Source organism: Salvelinus sp. IW2-2015, linkage group LG9 (assembly GCF_002910315.2).
Source record: "Salvelinus sp. IW2-2015 linkage group LG9, ASM291031v2, whole genome shotgun sequence".
Taxonomy (NCBI): Eukaryota; Metazoa; Chordata; class Actinopteri; order Salmoniformes; family Salmonidae; genus Salvelinus; species Salvelinus sp. IW2-2015.
This window is the reverse complement of record NC_036849.1, coordinates 8209750-8234346: the sequence shown is the minus strand read 5'-3', so window position 1 is coordinate 8234346 and position 24597 is coordinate 8209750. Positions and strand designations below refer to the sequence as shown.

At 44.1% G+C, this 24597-nt stretch overlaps 1 protein-coding gene across 1 annotated transcript in view; it reads left to right on the top strand.

The window, feature by feature from the left end:
- Positions 1–24597, top strand: part of akap6 (A kinase (PRKA) anchor protein 6) — a 204139-nt gene that overhangs the window by 113236 nt on the left and 66306 nt on the right. Inside the window, exon 10 of the mRNA XM_070445275.1 lies at positions 582–702. Within this exon, the coding sequence (XP_070301376.1) occupies positions 582–702 (121 nt within the window). The remainder of the gene's footprint in view (positions 1–581; positions 703–24597) is intronic.

The following is a 24597-nucleotide window of genomic DNA, read 5'->3' as shown; positions in this document are numbered from 1 at the left end:
ACCAAACCCCTGACAGTAATGTGTATGTTTGAGCAATTGCCCTTGTTCCTTTCATAAATATTTGATGTTATTTCATGTCGGGGGCTGGGGAAGGAGAAGGAGGGGCTGGGGTGTGACGGAGGTAGGGAGGAAGGAGAGTTGAAGTCATGTTTAATTAAGATGTTTCTGTGCTATAGAGATAGGTGTCACTCACCAGCTGGGTCAGAGATTCAGTATGCGTCTAACCCTGTTCACACCTTCTGCACCCTCCTGAACCCAGCATTCCACTGACGGGCCATGGTAATTACCAGCGCTTGTCAAATATTCCCTCTGTAATGTCCGGCTGCCTTTCCCTCTTTTCAACCTAATGGTTAAGCTGAGGAAGAGGTGGGCATTGGGGGTGGGCGTTTAGCAGGGGTTTAGTGGGATATTTCACAGGGGCATCATCTCTAACCCCAGCTCTTCCTCCTTGTCTTCTTCTCCCTCCTCCCTTCTACTCCCCCCCCTCCCACTCTCCCTTCCCTCTTCCCATCTCCTCTTCTCCCTCCTTCCCTTCTCCCTCTCCTCCCTCCTTCCTCTCCTCCCTCCTTCCTGTCCTCCAGTCTGCAAGAGTTTGAGTCAGACTTCCAGGAGCTCTGGGATTGGCTTATGGACATGGACTCGGTGGTGACGGACAGCTACAAGCTGATGATGTCAGAGGAGCAACAGCAGTATCTCTACAAGGTGAATGGCTATTACTGGATGCCTGTTACTGTATGGATGTTACTAGCTGGCTGTAACTGGATGTTACTGTATGGATGTTACTGGATGGATGTTACTGTATGGATGTTACTGTCTGGATGTTACTGTATGGATGTTACTGTATGGATGTTACTAGCTGGCTGTAACTGGATGTTACTGTATGGATGTTACTGTATGGATGTTACTAGCTGGCTGTAACTGGATGTTACTGGATGGATGTTACTGGATGGATGTTAATGTATGGATGTATCCTGTTACTGTCTGGATGTTACTGTCTGGATGTTACTGTCTGGATGTATCCTGTTACTGTATGGATGTTACTATATGGATGTTACTGTATGGATGTTACTGTATGGATGTTACTGCGTAGGATTTACCTGTCTGGATGTGTTACTGTAGGATTTACTGTCTGATGTTACTGATGGAGTTACTGTATGGATGTTACTGATACTAGTGGATGTTACTATAATGGATGTTACTGTATGGATGTTACTTGTATGGATGTTTACTGTATGGATGTTACTGTATGGATGTTACTATATGGATGTTACTATATGGATGTTACTGTATGGATGTTACTGGTATGGATGTTACTGTATGGATGTTACTGTCTGGATGTTACTATCTGGATGTTACTGTCTGAATGTTCCTGTCTGGTGTTACTGTATGGATGTTACTGTATGGAATTTACTGTCATGGATTTACTATATGGCATGTTACTGTCTGGATGTTACTGTCTGGATGTTACTGTATGGATGTTACTGTCTGGATGTTACTGTATGGATGTTACTGTATGGATCTTACTGTATGGATGTTACTATATGGATGTTACTGTCTGGATGTTACTGTCTGGATGTTACTGTCTGGATGTTACTGTATGGATGTTACTGTCTGGATGTTACTGTATGGATGTTACTGGATGTATGTTACTGTCTGGATGTTACTGTATGGATGTTAATGCCTGGATGTTACTGGATGGATGTTACTGTATGGATGTTACTGGATGGATGTTTTCTTACTGTATGGATGTTACTGTCTGGATGTTACTGTATGGCTGTTACTGTCTGGATGTTACTGTATGGATGTATCCTGTTACTGTCTGGATGTTACTGTCTAGATGTTACTGTCTGGATGTTACTGGATGGATGTATCCTGTTACTATATGGATGATACTGTCTGGATTAGAGGTCGACCGATTATGATTTTTCAATGCCGATACCGATACCAATTATTGGAGGACAAAAAAAGCCGATACCGATTAATCGGACGATTAATTATTTTTTTTAATTATTTTTTATATATATATATATATATCATACACACACACACATTTTTGTAATAATGACAATTGCAACAATACTGAATGAACAATGAACACTTTTATTTTAACTTAATATAATACATAAATACACACACGCACACAGCTCTGAAGTGACAATGATACTGAAGAGTCTGCTTAGGAGACAAATACTCTCAACTGTTTGAATAAAAATTGAGTTTAAATTACCTGTGATGAATGTTGAAAACAAAAACTTTAATTTCTATATGCAGGAAATCCTATGTTAATAATGGGCATGGTAAGAATTGACAACCAAAGTGCGAGTCATAATTCCCATGACACCTAGCAAAATCTGAAAAGCGGTTCCTTCATTTATTCCATAGGATATTTTTAGATTCACTTAAAATAAGGTCTGTGTTTCGTGTAGGCTTACATCACCGTGCCAATTTTATAACTGTGTAGATATCCATAGGACAAGGTAACTCTGATCAATATTGGCTAATTATAACCGAAGATAAAAAAATTGTAGAGTGGATTTATGAAAATATGTTGACGAACGTTACCTTATCCTAGTGAGATTTACACGGGTATCAAAACGTCGAGGCGGTTTAAGCCTGCACGAAACACAGACCTTATTTGAAGTAGATCAAGACATTCTCTATGGAAGACATGAACGGTAAAATAACGAAGGAACCCCTTTCAAATTCAGCCACAAGTTATTACAGGAATTATAACGCGTGGACTATTTCTCTCTAAACCATATACTACCTTTGACTAATCCAGAAACTATCACCTCGAAAACAAAACGTTTATTCTGTTCCGTATTTTATCTAACGGGTGGCATCCATGAGTCTAAATATTCCTGTTACATTGCACAACCTTCAATGTTGTCATAATTACGTAAAGTTCTGGCAAATTAGTTCGCAAAGAGCCAGGCGGCCCAAACTGTTGCATATACCCTGACTCTGCGTGCAATGAACGCAAGAGAAATGACACAATTTCACCTGGTTAATATTGCCTGCTAACCTGGATTTCTTTTAGCTAAATATGCAGGTTTAAAAATATATAATTGTGTATTGATTTTAAGAAAGGCATTGATGTTTATGGTTAAGTACACATTGGAGCAATGACAGTCATTGATTGATTGTTTTTTATAAGATAAGTTTAATGCTAGCTAGCAACTTACCTTAGCTTACTGCATTCGCTAACAGGCAGGCTCCTCGTGGAGTGCAATGTAATCAATGCAAGATTGGATCCCCCGAGCTGACAAGGTTAAAAATCTGTCGTTCTGCCCCTAAACGAGGCAGAACGTTCCTAGGCCGTCATTGAAAATAAGAATGTGTTCTTAATTGACTTGCCTAGTTAAATAAAGATTAAATAAAGGTGTAATTTTTTTTTCTTCTTTTTTCGGCAAATCGGCGCCCGAAAATACCGTTTTCCGATTGTTATGAAAACTTGAAATCGGCCATTCCGATTAATCGGTCGACCTCTAGTCTGGATGTTACTGTATGGATGTTACTGTTTGGATGTTACTGTCTGGATGTTACTGGATGGATGTTACTGGATGGATGTTACTGGATGGATGTATCCTGTTACTATATGGATGTTACTGTCTGGATGTTACTGTCTGGATGTTACTGTTACTGTATGGATGTTACTGTCTGGATGTTACTGTCTGGATGTTACTGGATGGATGTTACTGGATGGATGTTACTGTCTGGATGTTACTGTATGGATGTTACTGTATGGATGTTACTGTCTGGATGTTACTGTCTGGATGTTACTGTCTTGGATGTTACTGTATGGATGTTACTGTCTGGATGTTACTATCTGGATGTTACTGTCTGGATGTTACTGTCTGGATGTTACTGTCTGGATGTTACTGTCTGGATGTTACTGTATGGATGTTACTGTATGGATGTTACTGTATGGATGTTACTGTATGGATGGTACTGGATGGATGTTACTGGATGGATGGTACTGTCTGTATGGTGGTGCTCTACAATAATGGATGGATGGTGGTGCTCTATGCCCCAGAGGAGGGCCTGGCCCCATAGCTTGTAATCACATTCTCCTTAGCCGGGCACTGGAAGAGGTGGTGTGTGTGTGAGGGGGGTGTTTAGTAATCCTTTTCATGCACCTCCCTACCTCTGACCCCCCACACCATAGCTAACATCCTGATTGCCAGAAAGCTCCCATTATCACATTCCATTAGGTGTAATTTCATAAAAGTCTAAAGATCTCTGGCGATGAACGGAAACAAAAGAGAGGGAGGCATTAACGTTTTACTGCAGTGGGCTAAATCAGGGTCACACAGAGTGTTTCTTGGTCTTAAACAAGGCTACTTTGAAACCCAAGTATGCACCTCACACACATGGTTCTGGGCTTAAAAAGAGAGGACACCTGTACCATGTCAGATATAGAGTTGAAATGTATTACATTTTGAGTCTGCAACCCAATATTACACTTTATATACATCACAGAAGACTGAAATATAACAAAACCGTTTGACATAGAAACACCAGATTTTCAGTCGGTTTTTTAATGTTATGCAATTTTGAAAAATATGAATAACATTCCGCCCATGAGACCACTAGGTCATTTGACTGCAGGAAAGGGCTACTGACCAGACTGCAGCCAAATGAATGTATGGGAACGCACAGGGCACCATGTGTTCTGATATGAGGTCTCAGACACACTTGTCTTCTGTCCTTCAGATGCTCCTTCCCTCGTAGGCATGGAAAGAAGGACACAGAGGGAAAGAGGAAGCGAGAGAGGGGGAAAGAGAGAGGGAGACAGAGATGGAGAGAGCAAGGGAGTCAGAGCGATCGGAGAGAGCAATAGAAAATAGCAAGCTATAGATAGAGGTTCCTATTTTGTCACAGCCTTTATAGGCACCTTGTCTCAATGAATTTTTATTAGTGATAGATAAAACTGGCCATATTGTGTGAAGTCAATATGTTTGTTCCTGATTAAAACAAACTGATTTGGGCCCTGATATTGATTTAATTTCCTCCAATGCTAATAAATATGTACTACACTGCCCATTTGTTATACATTTCTCCCTACACCTGCACTCTGTTTTTTATCTGGCTAACACTGGATTGATTGAAAAAGGTAAGTGTGTGTGTTGGTCCTGTGTTGCTGGCTGGCTGGCAGGCAGGCTGTTGTTTGCCAAGGCTAGGGGATTTTATCATAGGTGAGGGAGAGAGGGCTGACTGCTGGGAGGCACAGGCTGTAAATCAAGCTCATTTAGGCTATTTTTATTACTGTACTGATTCTGACACTCGTCATCCTTGAATTGCTTTGAGCATATGGCATATTTCGAAAGAGCAGATTGTGAATCATAAAGAAATAAAATTAATAACCACCTTCAGAACTGGAAACAACATAATGACAAGAAAGGGCTCCCCAACAGCCTTCTCCTCCTCTCTGCACACATTTTCATTTCCAAACTGCAGAAGGTCACAGTCAAGGTCAAAACTAATCTTCTCTCATCTTGCATATTGACCATTAGTCATATCTTAAGTGATAAAGTAGGAAATATCACACCATTTCCTTTTCTTTTATACTGTCATTATATGAAAGAGCCTTTATACTTTCAGAAAATGGTGCCTAGCCCACAATTATATCTATTATACTCTCCTGTAGGAAATTTAACAGGAATATCTGAGATAGTGACAGTTCCCCCCACTACATTCCTACCCATCATTGTCTTCTTTATTTTTCAATTTAGAGAATTTGAGCTGTGCCATTTTTCCCACGCAAAACATTAAGAAAAAGATTTGATATTTTCCGTCACTTTGCACGTCAAAATCCACATGAAATGGATAACTGACCACACAATCTACATTTTCCAATGGCCATCTCAGTCCTCCGGACTGGAAACCCATTGAAAACCTGTTGTTTGAATTGAAGAGGGCAGTCCACAAGCAAAAACGAAGGATATCAAGGATATGGAACGATTCTGTATGGAGGACTGGTCTAAGATCCCTCCCAATGTGTTCTCCAATCTCAAATAAAAACATTGAGAAAAAGGCTCAGTGTTGCTATCCTCGCAGGGGGAGGGTGCTAGAGTATTGACCCCCAATCTTTTTGCGTTTTTTTTGTATTACTTGTGAAACAAAATGTATTTCTCTGAGCAATTGTATTAGTTTAAAATAATAATTGAACATTTTTTGGAGCATACAATATACAGTAGCTCAGTATTTGTATTATTTATTTTAAACAGTCTTTTTGACTCATCTTTATCAAGAGATCCATCATGTTGGACCCCCCTGTAAATATCCCTTAGTGGCAGACTAGACATCAAGTGCTGAGCTGTTGTTGCCTTGGTGTCTGTGTTGCCCTCTTTATGGTTTAACCATCCACATCAATACGACAGCGGTGGTGGTGATGCCCTCTCAGTTGACTTCTGACACTCAGAATACATTTCACTTCATCTGCGCTGATCAGAGAGCCACTTCTTTAGAATGAGCCACGGCTGAATATATGACAGGAGTGTAACCCCGGCCCTATGGCGTCGTATTTTCAAATATTTGATCTCTATTTTGTGGCTAGATCCATCGCAAAAATGTTGTTCACAGGGGCATTGCTTGCTGCCATGTACTCTGCAGACCGTGTGATGATCTTCACTGATGATCAAGCTACAGTTGTGGAGTGTAACTTTATTTTCTGACCCTTTCGTCTGGACGTTGTCGACGGTGTCCGTCAATGACAATCACCTCCAAATTATTGATTAGCTGAAAGAGCAGCCTAATTCGTCCATTGGAGATTAACTAAAATATTCATCTGATCATGAATATTCATGAAGGTGATGCATTCATGAATATTAAATAACTTAAGAGTTTTTTTATGGGCCAAGTTCTCTGTAAAATATTGATACATTCTCAACAATGTATCTCCTCTCTCTCATAGTATTTGTGCTCTGTTGGTAGAACACAGAACATTTGTAGATTAATGGTACATTGGTTAGGTAGATCGAAACATGATCTGTATTGATCTTCAAATATTCTTATTAAAATCTTCCCCTATTTGACTTCTTAGTTGCATATGGGGTGGCAGGTAGCCTAGTGGTTAGAGCGTTGGACTAGTAACCGAAAGGTTGCAAGATCGAATCCCCGAGCTGACAAGGTAAAAATCTGTCGTTCTGCCCCTGAACAAGGCAGTTAACCCACTGTTCCTAGGCTGTCATTGAAAATAAGAATTTGTTCTTAACTGACTTGCCTAGTTAAATAATGAAAAATATGTATTAGTTCTATAAAATCTTCTTTTATATTTATTCTATGTGACTTCTCATTCGAACTTCCGGGGAGACACTATGGCAGCATGCGGTCTTGAGATTACCCATTGTAGCCTGTCTGTGTGTGTTTACAGTTCAGGACTCCTCTCCACTCCCTCATTAGACTTTTCATCTCTCTTTACCTCACGTGACAGTTGACAGCTCCGCTCTGCTCAGTATGAATATTACAGCCATTATCTCTAATCCTCCATATAGAACACAGAACAAATGGAAAACATAGCTAGAACACAGTATTTATCTGAGGGAGAATGACAATCAGAATGTTGATATCTAGACTCCTGTTTATTAGAGGATTGCTCAGATCAGTGAGTGCCGAGGAAGTGGAGCGTGTGTGTGTGTGTTGGTGTTAATCTGCATTATGCCTGGCTACATGCGTGTGGGTGGTTAGGCATGGTGGAGCTACAAAGGCGAGGTGTGTGTGTTTGTGTGTGTGTGTGACACAGTGCTGTGTTTTATGTATCTGGAAGGAGCAGGTGGTGTTTAATGTGGAGATTCAGCTCCATGGGGCTCTCTCTCTCCAGTCACTCACTGTCAGACACAAACACTACACACACACACAGACACACACACCGTGGAGGTGATACTGCTGGAACCATCCACACATTCATTGTTGAACACACATGCACACACACACATGCCTGGCTGCATTAGTAATTTTCAATAATTCATAGTGAAGGCATAATGAGAGTGGAGAGTTAATTTGTTGACACTGTGTTCCATGAGAAGTAATGCAGTAGCTGTCTGTAGTTTAATTCAAGTAATGTTTGACTCTTCTCCCGTGTCATTTTAGACGGTCGTCGTGAGTCACTTCACCATGGGAGAGCAGGGAGCAGAACAGTTTCCCTCAAAGCTGCCGCTTGAATTGACCAGAAATAATAACAAGCCCTTCTTATCTTCGCTTGCGTACATTCTCGCCTTTTTGATAACAATTTTATTTTCAATGACAGTGTCTCTTGTTAAAATGTGGCCTGAATCAAACCCCTGCTGACGGAGTACCATGCCTGGCTGTCTGTATCTTCTAATGAAGTTGTGAAGTGTTCTCGTCCTTGCCACCTCAGTATGAATAGATTGACCGCAATTAAAAGTTTGTGTTTCTAGAACACTGTGATTCAGCCCATCTCCAGGGCAACCAGAGTGTCACTTCCAAAAGTAAACAAAATATTTTTTGGAGGCGGAGACTCTACAATTAATGAAACACTTCCGGGAGGGACAGTTTGCAAGCGAAGAAGTGACTGTTCATCGAAATCACATGTGGACAGGGAGGCACTCGGGGTTGAGGTGAATGTGTGGGTGTGAGTTGTGTGTGTGTGTGTGTGTTGTGTGTGCGTATGTAGAAGGTTTCATTCTGATTAAAGGGAAACATTTCATCCATCCATAGATGCAGTAGCTATAGAGAAACATCATAATGACATGGTGGGGTTAGTGCTGGCACTGCCTTCAGTCAGCTAACAATCCTCCATTGAGTTGAGTGTCCCACTCCTGGGCTCCTTACCAAGTGGCACAGAATGACTACCCCTCACCAGGCCAATCTTTCACATCTCGCCTCTGTCTACTCTGTCACACCTCCTGACTCTTGGTTCACCTCCAACCTAACCCACCACGTTTCCTTCCCAACACAGCCAAGCCAATACCCCCCCACCCTGCACCCCCCACCCTGCACAGCCAATACCCCTTCACCCCGTATCACCCCTTCTATCGGCAGCTTTGGGTCAGATGCCAGTGTTGCTATACAAAGACCTCTGTGTTGGTTGGGGAGGCTAATGTTTGCTGCTGCTTTGTGTGTGTTTGTGTGTGTGTGTATGCACATTTATGCGTGTTCGTGCATTATTGCACTTCTACGTTCTGTGAGTTTGTGTGTGTGTGTGTGTGCTTGTACATTGTGTATGCGTGTACCAGATGGCTGCTTGCGATGCGAATGGGCTCAGAAAATGGGAGTCATACCACAGGGGAGAGATGCAACACGCAGCAAGCCTTGTAGTTATAGAATGGAGAATCAGAGATCAAACTATGGCCAGCTGCCCCTTCTCAGTGCTGGGATCTGAGGGCAGGTCTTCCTCTTATAGCCTTAAGTCATTCTGACAGGCGGAAACACAATACCCAGCATCGGAGTTGAGGGAAGGAACAAATCTCTTTGTTACATCAACAAATCCGTCACATTTTAGAAGAGAAAAATGGTATAGTCACAACCTTTTACTTTTGAAAAGGAAACATGTTCTTTGTAGCTCTAATTATTTCCAAGAAACAAAATGAACACCAGTAACTACCTTGATTGATTGTTAGATTGAGAGGATTGGATGAGCAAAGCAGACCCGGAAAGGGAAAGAGGGGGAGAAAGAGAGAGAATGGAGGATAGGAAACAATAGAGTAGAAAGAAGCAGAAAGAAGAGGGGAAAGCCTTACTGTTTGAGGAGGGTGTAGTTGTTAGGCTCTTAGAGGGTGTAGTTGTTTGGCTCTTAGAGGGTGTAGTTGTTTGGCTCTTAGAGGGTGTAGTTGTTAGGCTCTTAGAGGGTGTAGTTGTTAGGCTCTTAGAGGTGTAGTTGTTAGGCTCTTAGAGGGTGTAGTTGTTAGGCTCTTAGAGGGTGTGTTGTTAGGCTCTTAGAGGGTGTAGTTGTTAGTTTTGTTAGGGCTCTTAGAGGGTGTAGTTGTTAGGCTCTTAGAGGGTGTAGTTGTTAGGCTCTTAGAGGGTGTAGTTGTTAGGCTCTTAGATGGTGTAGTTGTTAGGCTCTTAGACGGTGTAGTTGTTAGGCTCTTATTAAAGGGAAACTTCACCACTAGACACTATTTGGGGTGTTCTTCCAGTCTTTCTACATCATTATGAGTTATGAGAGGTGTTTCAGACATAATTATGTACCGTAGCATTTTTTTATGCCGGGAGAGTTCAAACAATGACGTCATTGGTTGATTGAGCCTGCTGTCTGATCTAGAAATTAATGGAGTCATGTTTTGTAGCAATTATTGTGGCCTTTGTGTTTCGTGGATTAAACGATCATGCTAGCAGCGAGTAGATATGGTTGTCCTTGTTCAATAGAGCCATTGGACTTGTCACAGTGATGTTCCTATCTGCCACGACATTGCAGGATTTCTAGGTTTACTCATTTTCCCTGGCTTTGTAAATACTACAGTCTGACGGGAGCTCTACTTCCTTGTCCAATTGTGTTCCCACCCTCGAAGGCAGTCTTTTCAAAATGGGGGTGGTACTAGTTTCTCCAGGTTCACGGGAAGAGGAGTTGAGACCAGCAAGCAGCAATGGGGAGCCACGGTCAGACTCTGACTGGTGGTGCCTATGCAGGTGCTGTCCAGCCATGCCAACAGAAGAGGAATGTCTGTGCTGCAACAAATTTGATGGCGGACAGTTCTTATTGGAGAGGGTCACTGCAGACCCCATGGATCGTGTGTGTGTGACAGACCATTGACGCTCATATGGATAGAGGGGTGCTGGAGACGTTCTTCAGAACGTTCAAGACTGGCGGCGGCAGCCTAGACCAGCTGGACAAGGAGGGAAAGTGACAAACAAGTTGGTTGTTTTGCTGTCGGTAGCTAGCCAGCAATATAAGCTCTCTTTTTACACAAGGCAGTGTTGTTCAGTACATTATAATTGAGCTAATGTACAGTAGTCTAACATTATAGCTAGCTAGCTAATGTTAGCTAGCTAGCGTCAGTGCATCTCATTAGGAGCAAAAACATTGGAGAAATGTTTTGATGATGATAATGATGATGAAGAGTAAATGAATGACTTTGGCATATTAGTCTTTGAGTAACTACACCTATGTGTTGTAGCTAGCTAGCTAACATGTACCTGTGACATGTGTAATATTCTGCCTCATGCTGCTACAGTAGGAATACAGACAGTACACAATGATTGCCCAAGAAAGTCAAATAGTGTTTTTGTCATTCTCTTACAGACAATACTGCTGGGTGGCCTAAAGATTATTTTGGGAGTTTGTGTTTGTTCTACGTGGGGAGAAGCTAGGCAGAGGACACCGAATCCCCTTGCCTGCATGCGCTGTTGCGGCCATTTGAGCAATTTCTCCCTCACACAGTATGTTGGATACAAAGAAGTTGATGACTCAAGATCAGATGTGATAGGTCCATAACAACAATCTCCCCAAAGTGACTACAAACACCTCGCTGTACCCCCGAATAAAACATAATATGCAAGTATTCCCTTTGTAGAACTGTAGTATTTATTATACACGTTAGTAGTATATTTTTCTTCTACTGTATATGTCATATATGGCCGTCATATATGGATCCTGAGTGGCGCAGCAGTCTAAGGCACTGCATCTCAGTGCTAGAGGTGTCGATGATCGGGAGTCCCATAGGGCGGTGCACAATTGGCCCAGCATCGTCCAGGTTAGGGCTTGGCTGAGGTAGGCCGTCATTGTAAAATAAGAATTTGTTCTTAACTGACTTGCCTAGTTAAACAAAGGTTAAATAAAAAATAAAAATAAAATAACTGTTCCTGCATACTGCTTTGTAAACTCACCTCGGTCTCCAGAGCAAATTAACTTTGTCTTGAATACAAGCCATGTTTACTTATTTGCTACATTGATTAACTAATCTATTATTTTATTGAAACATTTTTACTTGCCAACAAATTAAAGTTGAAATGATACACCAACTCACTGCATATATTCTGCATATATGGGCAGTAAGATTGTAGCAAGTTACCTCCAAGTACATTTCATGAATATCACAATGAATTGATCCAGAAGTTGAAGTCAACACTTTATTGGTTTCTTATGTAGCTGGAATCATTTAGTCACGTGTCAGTACACTTGTGAAAAAGATTATAGAAAACGTTTAATCAAACTCAATTAAATACATATCTACAATAGCTAGCAATATCTATAACACAATGCATTTGTGAGCATACCAGGCATTCTATATTATACTACAACATCAGTCTAACTGAATGTGGATGTTGTGTTGGCTGTATATTCCAGGCAGGTTCAAGTCAAATCAAATGTTACATTCCTGAATGTTCTTCCGCTGGTGAACCTTGTGTTGGGCAATGGCAGCTGGTCTGGCAGGACTTCATGAGCTCCATGACGTTGGACTCATAGACTAGACACTTTGTCTCTTGCCAGCCCCATGCAGTCTTTTCTTCTTCCGAGTCAGATGATGTTAAGCTTGAGCTTGTTCCCGGCTGAAAGATTTCATCCAATGGGTCTACAGGATCTGTACTACTAAAGCTGGTGTCAAGGTCATCATTAGAAGCAGCATGAATAGTTTGTAGGACACACACTAGTCAGTGATTAGTCAATATTTTACTACTTTGTCCCCATCAATACACACTCAAACAAGGTACCATACCCACACATCCCCCCCGTGTCAATAGATCATGCATGCTAACCTTCACACACAACACCCACCCCCAGCAGACACGAGTCAGTCACCCATACCATCCCCTCCTTACTAATAACTCTGCTTTTTTTTCTCCAAAGCGTTGCATCAACAATCAACTAAGCCTGCATAATACACAGAAAACTACAGTAGAAGTTCTAGCCTACTTATAAACACACCAACAATGACAACAAGAGACGGACCATGTTTATGCCCAACTCCAGTATATTTATTTGCTCATATTGGAGTCATGAAAAGATTTAGCAAATATAAAAATAATAATTCATTTGATTTGTAAAGCGCTTTTCTCAGACCAATGGCGCAACATTTTTATATATATATATATATATATATATATATATATACAGTACCAGTCAAAAGTCTGGACACACCTACTCATTCCAGGGTTTTTCTTTATTGTAGAATAATAGTGAAGACATCAACACATTGAAATAACACATAGAATCATGTAGTAGCCAAAAAAGTGTTAAACAAATGAAAATATATTTTATATTTGAGATTATTCAAAGTAGCCACCCTTTGCCTTGATGACAGCTTTGCACACTCTTGGCATTCTCGCAATCAGCTTCATGAGGAATGCTTTTCAACTGTCTTGAAGGAGTTCCCACATATGCTGAGCACTTGTTGGCTGCTTTTCCCTCACTCTGCGGTCCAACTCATCCCAAACCATCTCAATTGGGTTGAGGTCGGGGTGATTATGGAGGCCAGGTCATCTGATGCAGCACTCCATCATTCTCCTTCTTGGTCAAATAGCCCTTACACAGCCTGGAGGTGGGTTTTGTATCACGTTTAAGGTAAGACCCAGGTGCAGACAGTGTCGAAATAACAAAAGTTTATTATTTCGACAGGGGCAGGCAAAAGGACAGGTCAAGGGCAGGCAGAGGTCAGTAATCCAGATAGGTGGGGCAAGGGTACAGGGTGGCAGGCAGGCTCAGGGTCAGAGCAGGCAGAAATGGTCAAAACCGGGAAACAAGAAAACAGGAGACGAAGGGCTGTGAGACATGGGTTTAACTCTGGACACATGAAAGGTAGGATGTATACGAAGGGTACGGGGCAACAGAAGATGAACAGCAGAGGGGCTAGTGATTTTGGAGATTGGAAACGTGCCGATAAACCGGGGGGAGAGTTTGCGGGATTCCACCCAAAGGAGCAGATCCCGGGTGGACAGCCATACCTTCTGCCCGAGACGATACCGGGGAGCCAGGTTCCGGTGGCGATCCGCTTGTCGTCGATACCTGGAGGTGGTCTTGAGGAGGGCCGACTAGGCCCCTTTTTCCATGGCGTTTAGGCGATGGTAGAAGAAGGCGCAGGGATGTAGCTTGAGGTCCAGGGCAGAACGCTGGGACAGGACAGCCCCCACTCCGATATCCGAAGCATCGGCCTCCACCACGAACTGACAGGATGGGTCAGGATGAACCAAGATGGGAGCTGTTTGAGGTCACAGGAACGCCCGGTCAGCAGCTGGAGACCACGTGAACGGAACCTTGGGCGAGGTGAGTGCTGATAGGGGGAAACCCACGGTGCTGTAACCCCGGATAAAGCGGCGATAGAAGTTGGCGAACCCCAGGAAACATTGCAGCTGCACCCTTGAAGTAGGCTGGGGCCAATCCACTGCTCTCACCTTCCCGGGATCCATTTGTACACTCCCTGCAGCAATGATGTAACCCAGAAAAGGGATGGTGGAGCGATGGAACTCGCAATTCTCTGCCTTTACAAACAGCTGGTTCTCCAGGAAGCGTTGGAGAACCTGTCGGACATGGAGCACATGTTCTTGGGTGGAGCGGGAGAAGATGAGGATGTCATCAAGGTAAACAAAGACGAACTGGTTCAACATGTCGCGAAGAACATCATTGTCTAGAGCCTGGAACACAGCAGGGGCGTTGGTGAGGCCAAATGGCATGACCAGATACTCGTAGTGACTGCTGGCCGTGTTGAAGGCGGTCTTCCACTCGTCCCCTTCCGTATCTACACCAGATGGTAGGCGTTCTGTAGATCCAGCTTGGAAAACACTGTGGCCCCCTGGAGCAGCTCGAAGGCAGAGGAGATCAGGGGTAGCGGGTAGCGGTTCTTCACCGTTATGTCGTTGAGACCCCGGTAGTCGATGCACGGGGTCTTGTCCTTCTTCTCCACAAAGAAGAACCCTGCGCCGGCGGGAGAAGAAGAAGGTCGGATGAATCCTGCAGCTAGGGAGTCCCCAATGTAGGTCTCCATCGCCTTAGTCTCTGGTCCAGACAGACAGTACAGTCTTCCCCGGGGCGGAGTCGTGCTAGGGAGAATGTCAACCCCGCAGTCATAAGGTTGGTGCGGCTAAGTTGCCCGGGCCTTGTTGAACACCTCCCGGAGGTCCTGGTACTCCGCGGGAATGGAGGAGAGGTCCGGGGCGATTTCCAAGCCCCCAGGAAGACGTCCCGGGACAGGTTGTGCTGACTTCAGGCAATGGGCGTGGCAGATTGGGCTCCAGCCCATGATGGCACCAGTAGACCAGTTACTGAGGGGATTGTATCGCTGGAGCCAGGAGAATCCCAATACCACCGGAATCTGTGGATACTTAATGAGCAGGAACTGGATAGCCTCGCTGTGGTTCCCTGACACACGTAGGTTGATGGGAGTGGTGTTGTGGGTGACCCGGCCTATAGTGCGCCCGTCCAGCACTCTAACGTCCATGGGAATGGAGAGGGGCTGAGTGGGGATGCCAAGCTCGGAAGCCAGGGTAGAGTCCGAAAAGCTCTCATTGGCCCGAGAGTCGAAGAGGACCCGGAGCGATCTCGACTGGTTCCCCCACAGCAAAATGGCATGAAAAGGGTGCGAGTAAGGGAAGAAGAAAATTTCCCCATATGTCCCACCAGAGTACTCACTCCTGCCGGTAAGCCTGGTTTTAATGGACAGGTGGACACAAAATGACCCAGAGTCCCGCAATACAGGACATTCTTGGTTTGGAGCCTGTATAGCCGTTCAGCTGGAGACAACCCAGCTCTGCCTAGTTGCATAGGCTCGGGAAGAGGTGGATCGGCAGTCTTCGGCGACTCTCGGAAGAACTCGGGTAGAATCGGGTTCTCTCGGCAACGGGGCCGTCGGGGACTTCCGGGATGCCTCGGAGCCAAGGTGGAATCCTTGGACGGGCGAGTGCAATCGAATCTCCTCTCCCTCCTTCGTTCCCGTAGTCACCCATCAATCCTGATGGTCAAGGCGATGAGGGAATCGAAATACGTCGGTAGTTCCCAGGCTGCAAGTTCGTCCTTCACTTCCTCTGATACTCCGTGCAGGAACATGTCGAACAGCGCTTCCATGTTCCAGGCACTCTCCGCTGCCAACGTTTGGAAATCCACCGAATAATCTGCAACACTGTGGGATTCCTGCCGAAGCTGGAGTAGCTTCCGGGCAGCGTCTCTTCCGGACAATGGGGCATCGAAAACCTTCTTGACCTCCACCATGAACTCCTCCAGACTGAAGCATATGGCAGGTTGTTGTTCCCATACTGCCGTAGCCTAGGCGAGAGCCCTTCCGGACATCAGCGTGATGAGGCACGCTATCTTAGAGCGGTCCGCGGGGAAGGAGGAGGGCTGAAGCTTGATGATGAGGGCACACTGAGCGAGAAATGCCCGACAGGTGTCCCGGCTCTCCATCGAAGCGTTCCGGGGGAGGTAAGCGGGGTTCCCGGGAAACTGGGATGATCAGTGAGGCGGCGCCGCTAACAGCAGGGCTACTGAGGGACTGTGAGATTACCGTCGTGGTAGGCTGCCTCCCAGACCACCCGCTCAATTGCTACAGCAATGAGTTCAACGCTTGGTCATGGCGTTCGGCCAAGGTCTGGACCCCTTCCACAAGGCCACGAAGCAACTCCTCATGCATACCAATGGTGGCTCATTGGGAGGAGATGGCGTTGCGAAGCTGGTCCGAGTCTGCTGGGTCAGTCATGGCCAGTTCGTACTATCACGTTTAAGGTAAGACCCAGGTGCAGACAGTGTCGAAATAACAAAAGTTTATTATTTGGACATGGACAGGCAAAAGGACAGGTCAAGGGCAGGCAGAGGTCAGTAATCCAGATAGGTGGGGCAAGGGTACAGGGTGGCAGGCATGCTCAGGGTCAGGGCAGGCAGGAATGGTAAAAACTGGTATACAAGAAAACAGGAACAATAGCAAAGACAGGAGCAAGGGAAAAACCGCTGGTAGGCTTGACGAACAAAACGAACTGTCAACAAACAAACAATGAACACAGGTATAAATACACAGGGGATAATGGGAAAGATGGACGACACCTGGAGGGGTTGGAGACAATCACAAAGACAGGTGAAACAGATCAGGGTGTGAAAGTTTTGGTTCATTGTCCTGTTGAAAAACAAATGATAGTCCCACTAAGCACAAACCAGATGGGATGGCATATCGCTGCAGAATGCTGAGGTAGCCATGCTGGTTAAGTGTGCCTTGAATTCTAAATAAATCACAGACAGTGTCACCAACAAAGCACCCCCACACCATCACAGCTCCTCCTCCATGCTTGACGGTGGGAACCACACATGCGGAGAGCAACCGTTCACCTACTCTGCGTCTCACAAAGACATGGTGGTTGGAACCAACAATCGCAAATTTGGACTCATCAGACCAAAGGACAGATTTCCACCGGTCTAATCTCCATTGCTCGTGTTTCTTTGCCCAAGCAAGTCTTTTCTTCTTATTGGTGTCCTTTAGTAGTTGTTTCATTGCAGCGATTCGACCATGAAGGCCTGATTCACACAGTCTCCTCTGAACAGTTGATGTTGAGATGTGTCTGTTACTTGAACTCTGTGAAGCATTTATTTATGAGGCTGGTAACTCTAATGAATTTATCCTCTGCAGCAGAGGTAACTCTGGGTCTTCCTTTCCTGTGGCGGTCCTCATGAGAGCCAGTTTCATCATAGCGATTGATGGTTTTTGCGACTGCACTTGAAGAAACTTTCAAAGTTCTTGAAATTTTCCCGGATTGACTGACCTTCATGTCTCAAAGTAATGATGGACTGTCGTTGCTCTTTGCTTATTTGAACTGTTCTTGCCATGATATGGACTTAGCCCTATTTGGTAAAAGACCATCTTCTGTATACCACCCCTACCTTGTCACAACACAACTGATTGGCTCAAACGCATTAAGAAGGAAAGAAATTACACAAATTAACTTTGAACAAGGCACACCTTTTCATTGGAATGCATTCCAGGTAACTACCTCAAGCTGGTTGAGAGAATTGCAAGATTATGCAAAGAAGACAAATGGTGGATACTTTGAAGAATCTGAAATATAAAATATATTTCGATTTTTTTAACACTTTTTTGGTTCCTACATGGTTCCGTATGTGTTATTTCATAGTTTTGATGTCGTCACTATTATTCTACAATGTAGAAAATAGTCAAAATAAATACAACTTTTGACTGGTACTGTAAAAAAATAAACACAGAACATAGAACAGACAACAATCAAAGCTATATACAGGTGTCGCCAGATCCGGAGGCCATGAGAACAGAATTAGAAATGGTCCTTGAAAGCTTCTCTGAACAGCACGGTTTTGAGTTGTGCCTTAAAGGAGGACAGAGACTCTGCAGCCCAAATGTGCCCGACCACCTCGATTCGGTCTTATGTAACAAAATTTGAAATTGTGTTTTTTACATCGGATAAAAGTAGAGACTCCGAAGCTAGAAAATGGTATATCATACACTGCAGTTGAGGAACAATGGGAAAGTAATTCTGCTTTGAAAGTTGATAAACTTGTAACCCCACTTTTGAGAAAATGTCCCTTGAATTTTTTGGTGAACCTACTGGAAAGCTCTTCTTTGTCTACGCCCATTCAGCATCGTTCACACCCTCTTAAGCCTTAGCACCACCCATCTCCTTAAAGATTCACGTGAGGCCATGTGCTAAACAAAGTGAGTATTTTAGTAAACAACCAAAGATTTCAAGACTAAAAGTGGTAAAAGTAGTAGCCTACAATAACGAAAAACTCCAGGTAAAAATTCACTTTATCTTGTGGTTACTTACATAGTAACAATATCAGAAACAGAAAGTGTCCAGATAAAAATATTTTATAAATATTAGATGATGCTTACCCAACACATTTGTTTAAATTGATGGGTCATGTGAAGGAAATGCTATCACCCCCCCAGCCACATCTAGCTAAGTGGATGGGTCACTGTTGTCTAGACATGTACACATGTTCAATAGATGGCCGTAATCACCCCCAGACACACCTGGCTAACTTGATGGGTCTTGTAATCATCTGATGAAGTGGAGTCTTTTGTTTAGACATGTAGTTAGCTAGTTAAACAATGAACCGGCATAATCCCAACCTATACTACCAATACAAACATTGTCATAGCTGTAGTATGAATATGCAGGTAGCTAAAGAGCTAACCAACTAAGTTCAATGTTAGCTCGCTAACATTAGGCTATAACTAGCAATGCAAATGGATTTCTGATTTGAATGATATTACTACACTGATCATACACGTAACGTTAGCTAGTGAGCCAGCAAGCTAACGTTCACTAGCTAGCTAACAGTATGCTTTAACTTGCAATGAAAACAACTTTCTAACAAAATTAGAAACTTATAATATCTGAAAATGTAGCAAGACTCTTACCCGTATACATGGATGAACGCTTCACGGCAGACTGGAACCATTTAACTCTGTTTTGTTTGCAGCTACATCTTGTTTGGCCAAAGTTGTATCAAGTCACTCTGGTTCACTCTGACCGTGGCGTGTTCAGACAGTAGCCCGTCACTTTTTTCAACTGATCTGTCGATATCGCCTAATCAATGTTGTTGAGGAAAGTAGAAAAACTTTTGTGGTACTCGATGGCTAACGTTATATCTTTCAAAAACGTCACGGTAGAACGGAGTATCAACACATACTGAGCAGCTCATGTTATAGACAGAAGCACGCTACATGGCAGACCAATCCAAACTCATCTCCCGGCATGTCCATTATCTCAGCCAATCATGGCTAGCGGGAAGGTTCCTGGCTTTTTCCGTGGCTAAACCAACTAGCCTCGTAATTAAAAAATGTTAGTCTTATTTACGGATGGAATACAGGTTTGTTATTAAAGCACATGAAAGTTCAAATGTTCCTGAAGGCATTTCTGCCAAAAAACACATTTTGATAAAAAATACATGTTTATGTTCAAATGCCTCTCCTGTGAAGTAGTGATGTGCGACATACAGTGTGCCTAGTTTCCTGAAAGGTCACAAATGGTGTCTGGAAGTGTGTTCCACAGCTATGGAGCCGCGCAACTGAAAGCCCTGTCACCCATAGTTTTTAGTCTGCTGCGGGGCTGCTGAAGGGAGACGGACCTGGAGGAGCGAAGGGTGCTTGTGGGGCAGGAGTGTAGAACAAGGTCAGACAGGTACTTGGGTCCAGAGTTGTGGATAGCTTGGTAGGAGTGAACCAGGATTTGGTAGTCAATGCATGAGCATATGGGGAGCCAGTGGAGGTTGAACAGCACTGGAATGATGTGCTCGTGGGGGGAGGTGTGGGTGAGGAAATGTGCAGCACAGTTATGGACATATTGCAGCCTTTTTAAGCACTTGGCAGATGCGCCAACAAAAAGGGCGTTACAATAGTCCAGACGGGATGAAATAAATGAGTCGCTCAACTGCAGGTTGTGATAGCATATGTCTTAATCTGGCAGTGTTCTTTAGATTGAAAAATTTGACTTTGGTCACACTCTTGATGTATCACACCCAGGTTGGGAACCTCACTGGAGGGGAGGACCTTGACACCATCAATATTGAGGCTGTAGCTGCTGGTGTTGTTTTTAATGGTGCGAGTGCCAATCAGGATGTCCTCTGTCTTTCTGCAGTTTTACTGCAGGAAACTCAACTGCATCCATGCTTCAATGTCCTGTAGGCAGCTGACCAGGAGTGCAGTGGCATTGACAGTGTTTGTGGAAGCATACAGCTGAGTGTCGTCAGCATAAACATGAAAGCCCAGTCGGTGTTTCCTCAAGATGTTTCCCAGTGGCAGCATGTAGATACAAAACAGTAGTGGCCCCAGGACCGAACTTTGAGGGACCCTCTGTGTCTAACTTACTAGGACCGATGGCTACAAACTGGTAATGATTAGTGAGGTAGGACCTGAACCAGTCCAGTACAGTATCTGACAGGTCCAGGAGCTTGTCCATGCGGTCTAGCAGGATGGCGTGGCTGACCGTGTCGAATACTCCACTGAGGATCAGCAGTATGAGTATGCTGGCAGCCCCAGAGTCAGCATTCACGAGGAGGTCATTGGTGATCCTTACCAGGGCTGTCTCGGTGCTGTGTCCAGCTCTGAAACCCACCTGGTGACTTACTCACTGGTGACTTACACTAGCTTGATGTTGATTCCGCTGCGAATGTTGATTGGATCGGACTCTGTAAATAGAACACATAGGACAGTCACTGTAGCCTCTGTGGAAGTTAGCTAGCTAGCTAACGGTTAAAAAATGATTATATCACAATATAGTCGGCTTCACCAAAAACAAAAATCCTGTCAACAAAAGTCATTGTATAATATCTAGGAAATCTACTTATCATACATAAAGTGAAATGTGTCCCTAGCACCATATTCCTGCTGTGTAAACAATGGTAGGTTTCGTGGTAGGAAGTCTCACGTTTAGAGCGTGGTCTAATGGCAGTCCGCCGTCTAACTCCTCAGGATTATGGTTTGGTTTGGACAAAAGTTGGATTCTGATGTTTATTTGACACATTTCACTTTATGTCTGGTAAGTAGAGGTCCTAGAGAGAATACATATGCTTTTGTTGACAGGAAACTTTTTTTTTGGTGAAGCCGGCTATATTGTGGCATGGTTATTTTCCGCCGCCAACCACCAGAATACATAACACATTGGTTATTAGGCTCTGCCAGTTTTGACGTCACTTTGCTTAACCAATATGGGGTAACCCTATGAAAGGAGCTATTTACCTAGCTATACACACATATGTTTGATCATGTGGCTGATCTTGTCTCTCTGTAGGGGAGCCTGACATAGACCTTCTGGTCCAAACGTTGCATGCAATATGACAGCGTTCAACAGTGTGAATATGAGTGTTTATTTCCTGTTGCCTCTGCAACACTACCGTTCCCACTTCTCTACTCTATCTCCTGCTGCTACCTACAGTCAAGGTCAAATTAAAAAGCCCATTTGTATCTCTAATTCTCTCAATGGCCAGAGTTAAGAGATGCTCCGTAATGGATTGGACATAAAATAAGTGTTTTCCTCTCTAAACGCACATTAGAGACTGAGCTAGTCCCCAAACAAGAGGCCAGCCAGCCAGTCAGCAGCGAGCTCCAGCTGTGCCATCACCCGAGTCTCCATACCACCCAGACCAGCTCACACATCTCTCTCTCTCTCTCTCCCCCTCCCTCTCTATTGAGGGCTCTCTCCTTCTTGCTTTTTCGTTCTCCCTCTCTTTCTTAATCTTTTTCTCTTTCACCCTGGACTGAAACTCAAGCAGAGGTGTTAAATTGATAGTTATTTTAATTTGACTTAACGAGCAGAGCAGGCTTGACTGTATATAAACGTGAAAGCCTTAGCTAGCTACTTTCAGCCACCCTGCCCCTCCATCTATCCTCCCGCCTGCCTTCTCTCTCTCTCTCTCGCTCTCTCATTCTTTCTCTGCCTGGCCAGTGTGCCCTGTGGATGGTTCCATTGGAGTCCAGCTAATTACTGTGGTTATCTAGGACTCCCCCACCGCTAGATTCTAATTTCAAATAGCCCATGGTGCTTGGTGGTAGACGCAGCACACAGGGCTGAGGCGCAGGCAGGCAGCACGCCACGTAGCAACGCATGGCCCTTTCCATTTCAGACACCTGCTCATTAACGTTGCCTCCAAAACCAATCAGCCCGACGCTACATAGGTAGGCCGGATCCTATGGAGCTCTCCTCGCGTGACACCACTGATTTCTACAGCTCATTTTCAACAAAAACACCCAATGATCTACTTAACACACGAGGCGTCTAATGCACAGTGAATTGAATGGACGGATGGATGCTGAACGCAATCTGCCTGGGACCTGTGGGTAGGTTCGTACCGTAACAGTAACAGCCTTGTTGTGAGCTGATCTCTTGCCTTCTGTGAGGTCTCCTACAGGACCTAGACTTCGCTGTATCATTTGTGGAGGTGAGAGATATTCAAACAGTAGTTTCAGGCCAACAATTAGGCTTGGGAGCATTGGGGAGACGCTCAAAGAGAGACGTGAGCGTGTCTAGTAGACGCTGCAGACGGCCGGGGCCCAGCCGGCCCTGGTGCAGGTAAAGCCCTGACATGTAATTTAATATGTGGAGAGACGAGAGCACTGGGACTCTCATTATTGATCTGCAACACTGTTTGATTCACTGGAGTTAAGTTCCATGTTGCCATAACAACACTTGAAAGAGTAGATTGTAGTTGGTGTGCGTCTCCATGCATTTGTGTTTGGACATGGGCAGAGAGGAGGAGAGGGTGGTCAAAGTGGGATAGGAGGATTCTGCTCTTTCTCCTGCCATGCTGGTCTGGATGACACTGAAAGAGGTGGAGGAGGGAGAAGGACGGAGGATGGAACACATCAGGAACATTATAGAGGGACTTGAAGGGCTTGTAACAGAGAAAGAGAGGATGAGAGAATGGATCTTTCTTGAGCTGGACATTTTTTAGGAACAGTGGGTTAACTGCCTTGTTCAGGGGTAGAACGACAGATTTGTACCTTGTCAGCTCGGGGATTTGAACTTGCAACCTTTCGGTTATTAGTCCAACACTCTAACCACTAGGCTACGCTGCCATCATGTAGGTATAGCCTACATGATGAGATTATTATGGACAAATGAACAAAATAATGTTTTTTTGTCAAACGGCAGTCAAGCATCGATGATCATGTCACCAGAATAAGACCCTCGATAAGTTTTGATAAGAAGCATCAAGCTCATCACCGTGTACGTTCACCACCCTGTGAAGTTCATCAAAACTTATTTCATCTGTAGCTTAATAAACTGCATGCTTTCCCGATGAGTCGTAGTGGGAGGACCACACATGTCATCGTGTGACTCCAAGTTTACTTCGATAGGATGGTTATAATATCAATATTTGCACGTAATTGCATTTCCACCAACATGTATTGCATAGTTCATTTTACCAACACAAAAAGATCCCACGTTGTCTAGCGTATTTTATTTTGTCGACACATTTTCTGTTTCCATCAGGCCTTTATCCGCCACTTTACTCGCATAAAAGGGTTGGAAGGAAACCTGGTTACAGCCGAAGATATTAATATTTTATATTCATCCAATGTCTGCCATGTTTTTGGATGACGTTATGATATCGCCGCTGCTCGCGCTACTCCCTGTGCACACTGAGTGCTAATGTGCATGTGAATTTGGGCCATATAAAGCAGACGCAACCCCGATATAGACAGGCCATGAATCGGTTTATGCGAACGTGAGTAGATTACGTTGAAAACAAAGCTCGGATATGTTGGACACAGTCTCTAGTTCTTTTATACCTCAGTGGTCACGGCCAGCGTCTGCATTATCAACGGCGACCCTGGAGCAATCCGTTACTTTCAGTTACTGTCCCAACGCTAGCCAGCTAGCAATGAGGGAGCGGCCCTCTTCAAGGGTGCCGGAACTGATTGATTGAATCGGTGTCGGACTCGGCCAGAAATCAAAATGAATGACTTCCCAAAATCGGCGCAAGTACATCAGGCCCTTTTCCGTCTACCGGAATTTATCCGACTTTGCCGGCATCTTACCAGAATCTCCCCAGAAGTGACCGATGCAAATTTAAATAAATGTATACAAAATTACCCGATTTAGTCATTTTAAATGTTACTATTATACATTTTATACATACAAATTATACCATCCACAAAGTTTTCGTAGGGGGGAGGTAAAAACGTCAGTGCAGCCTTGGGAGGGTCGAGAGCCGTGCGTCCTCCGAAACACAACCCTGCCAAGCCA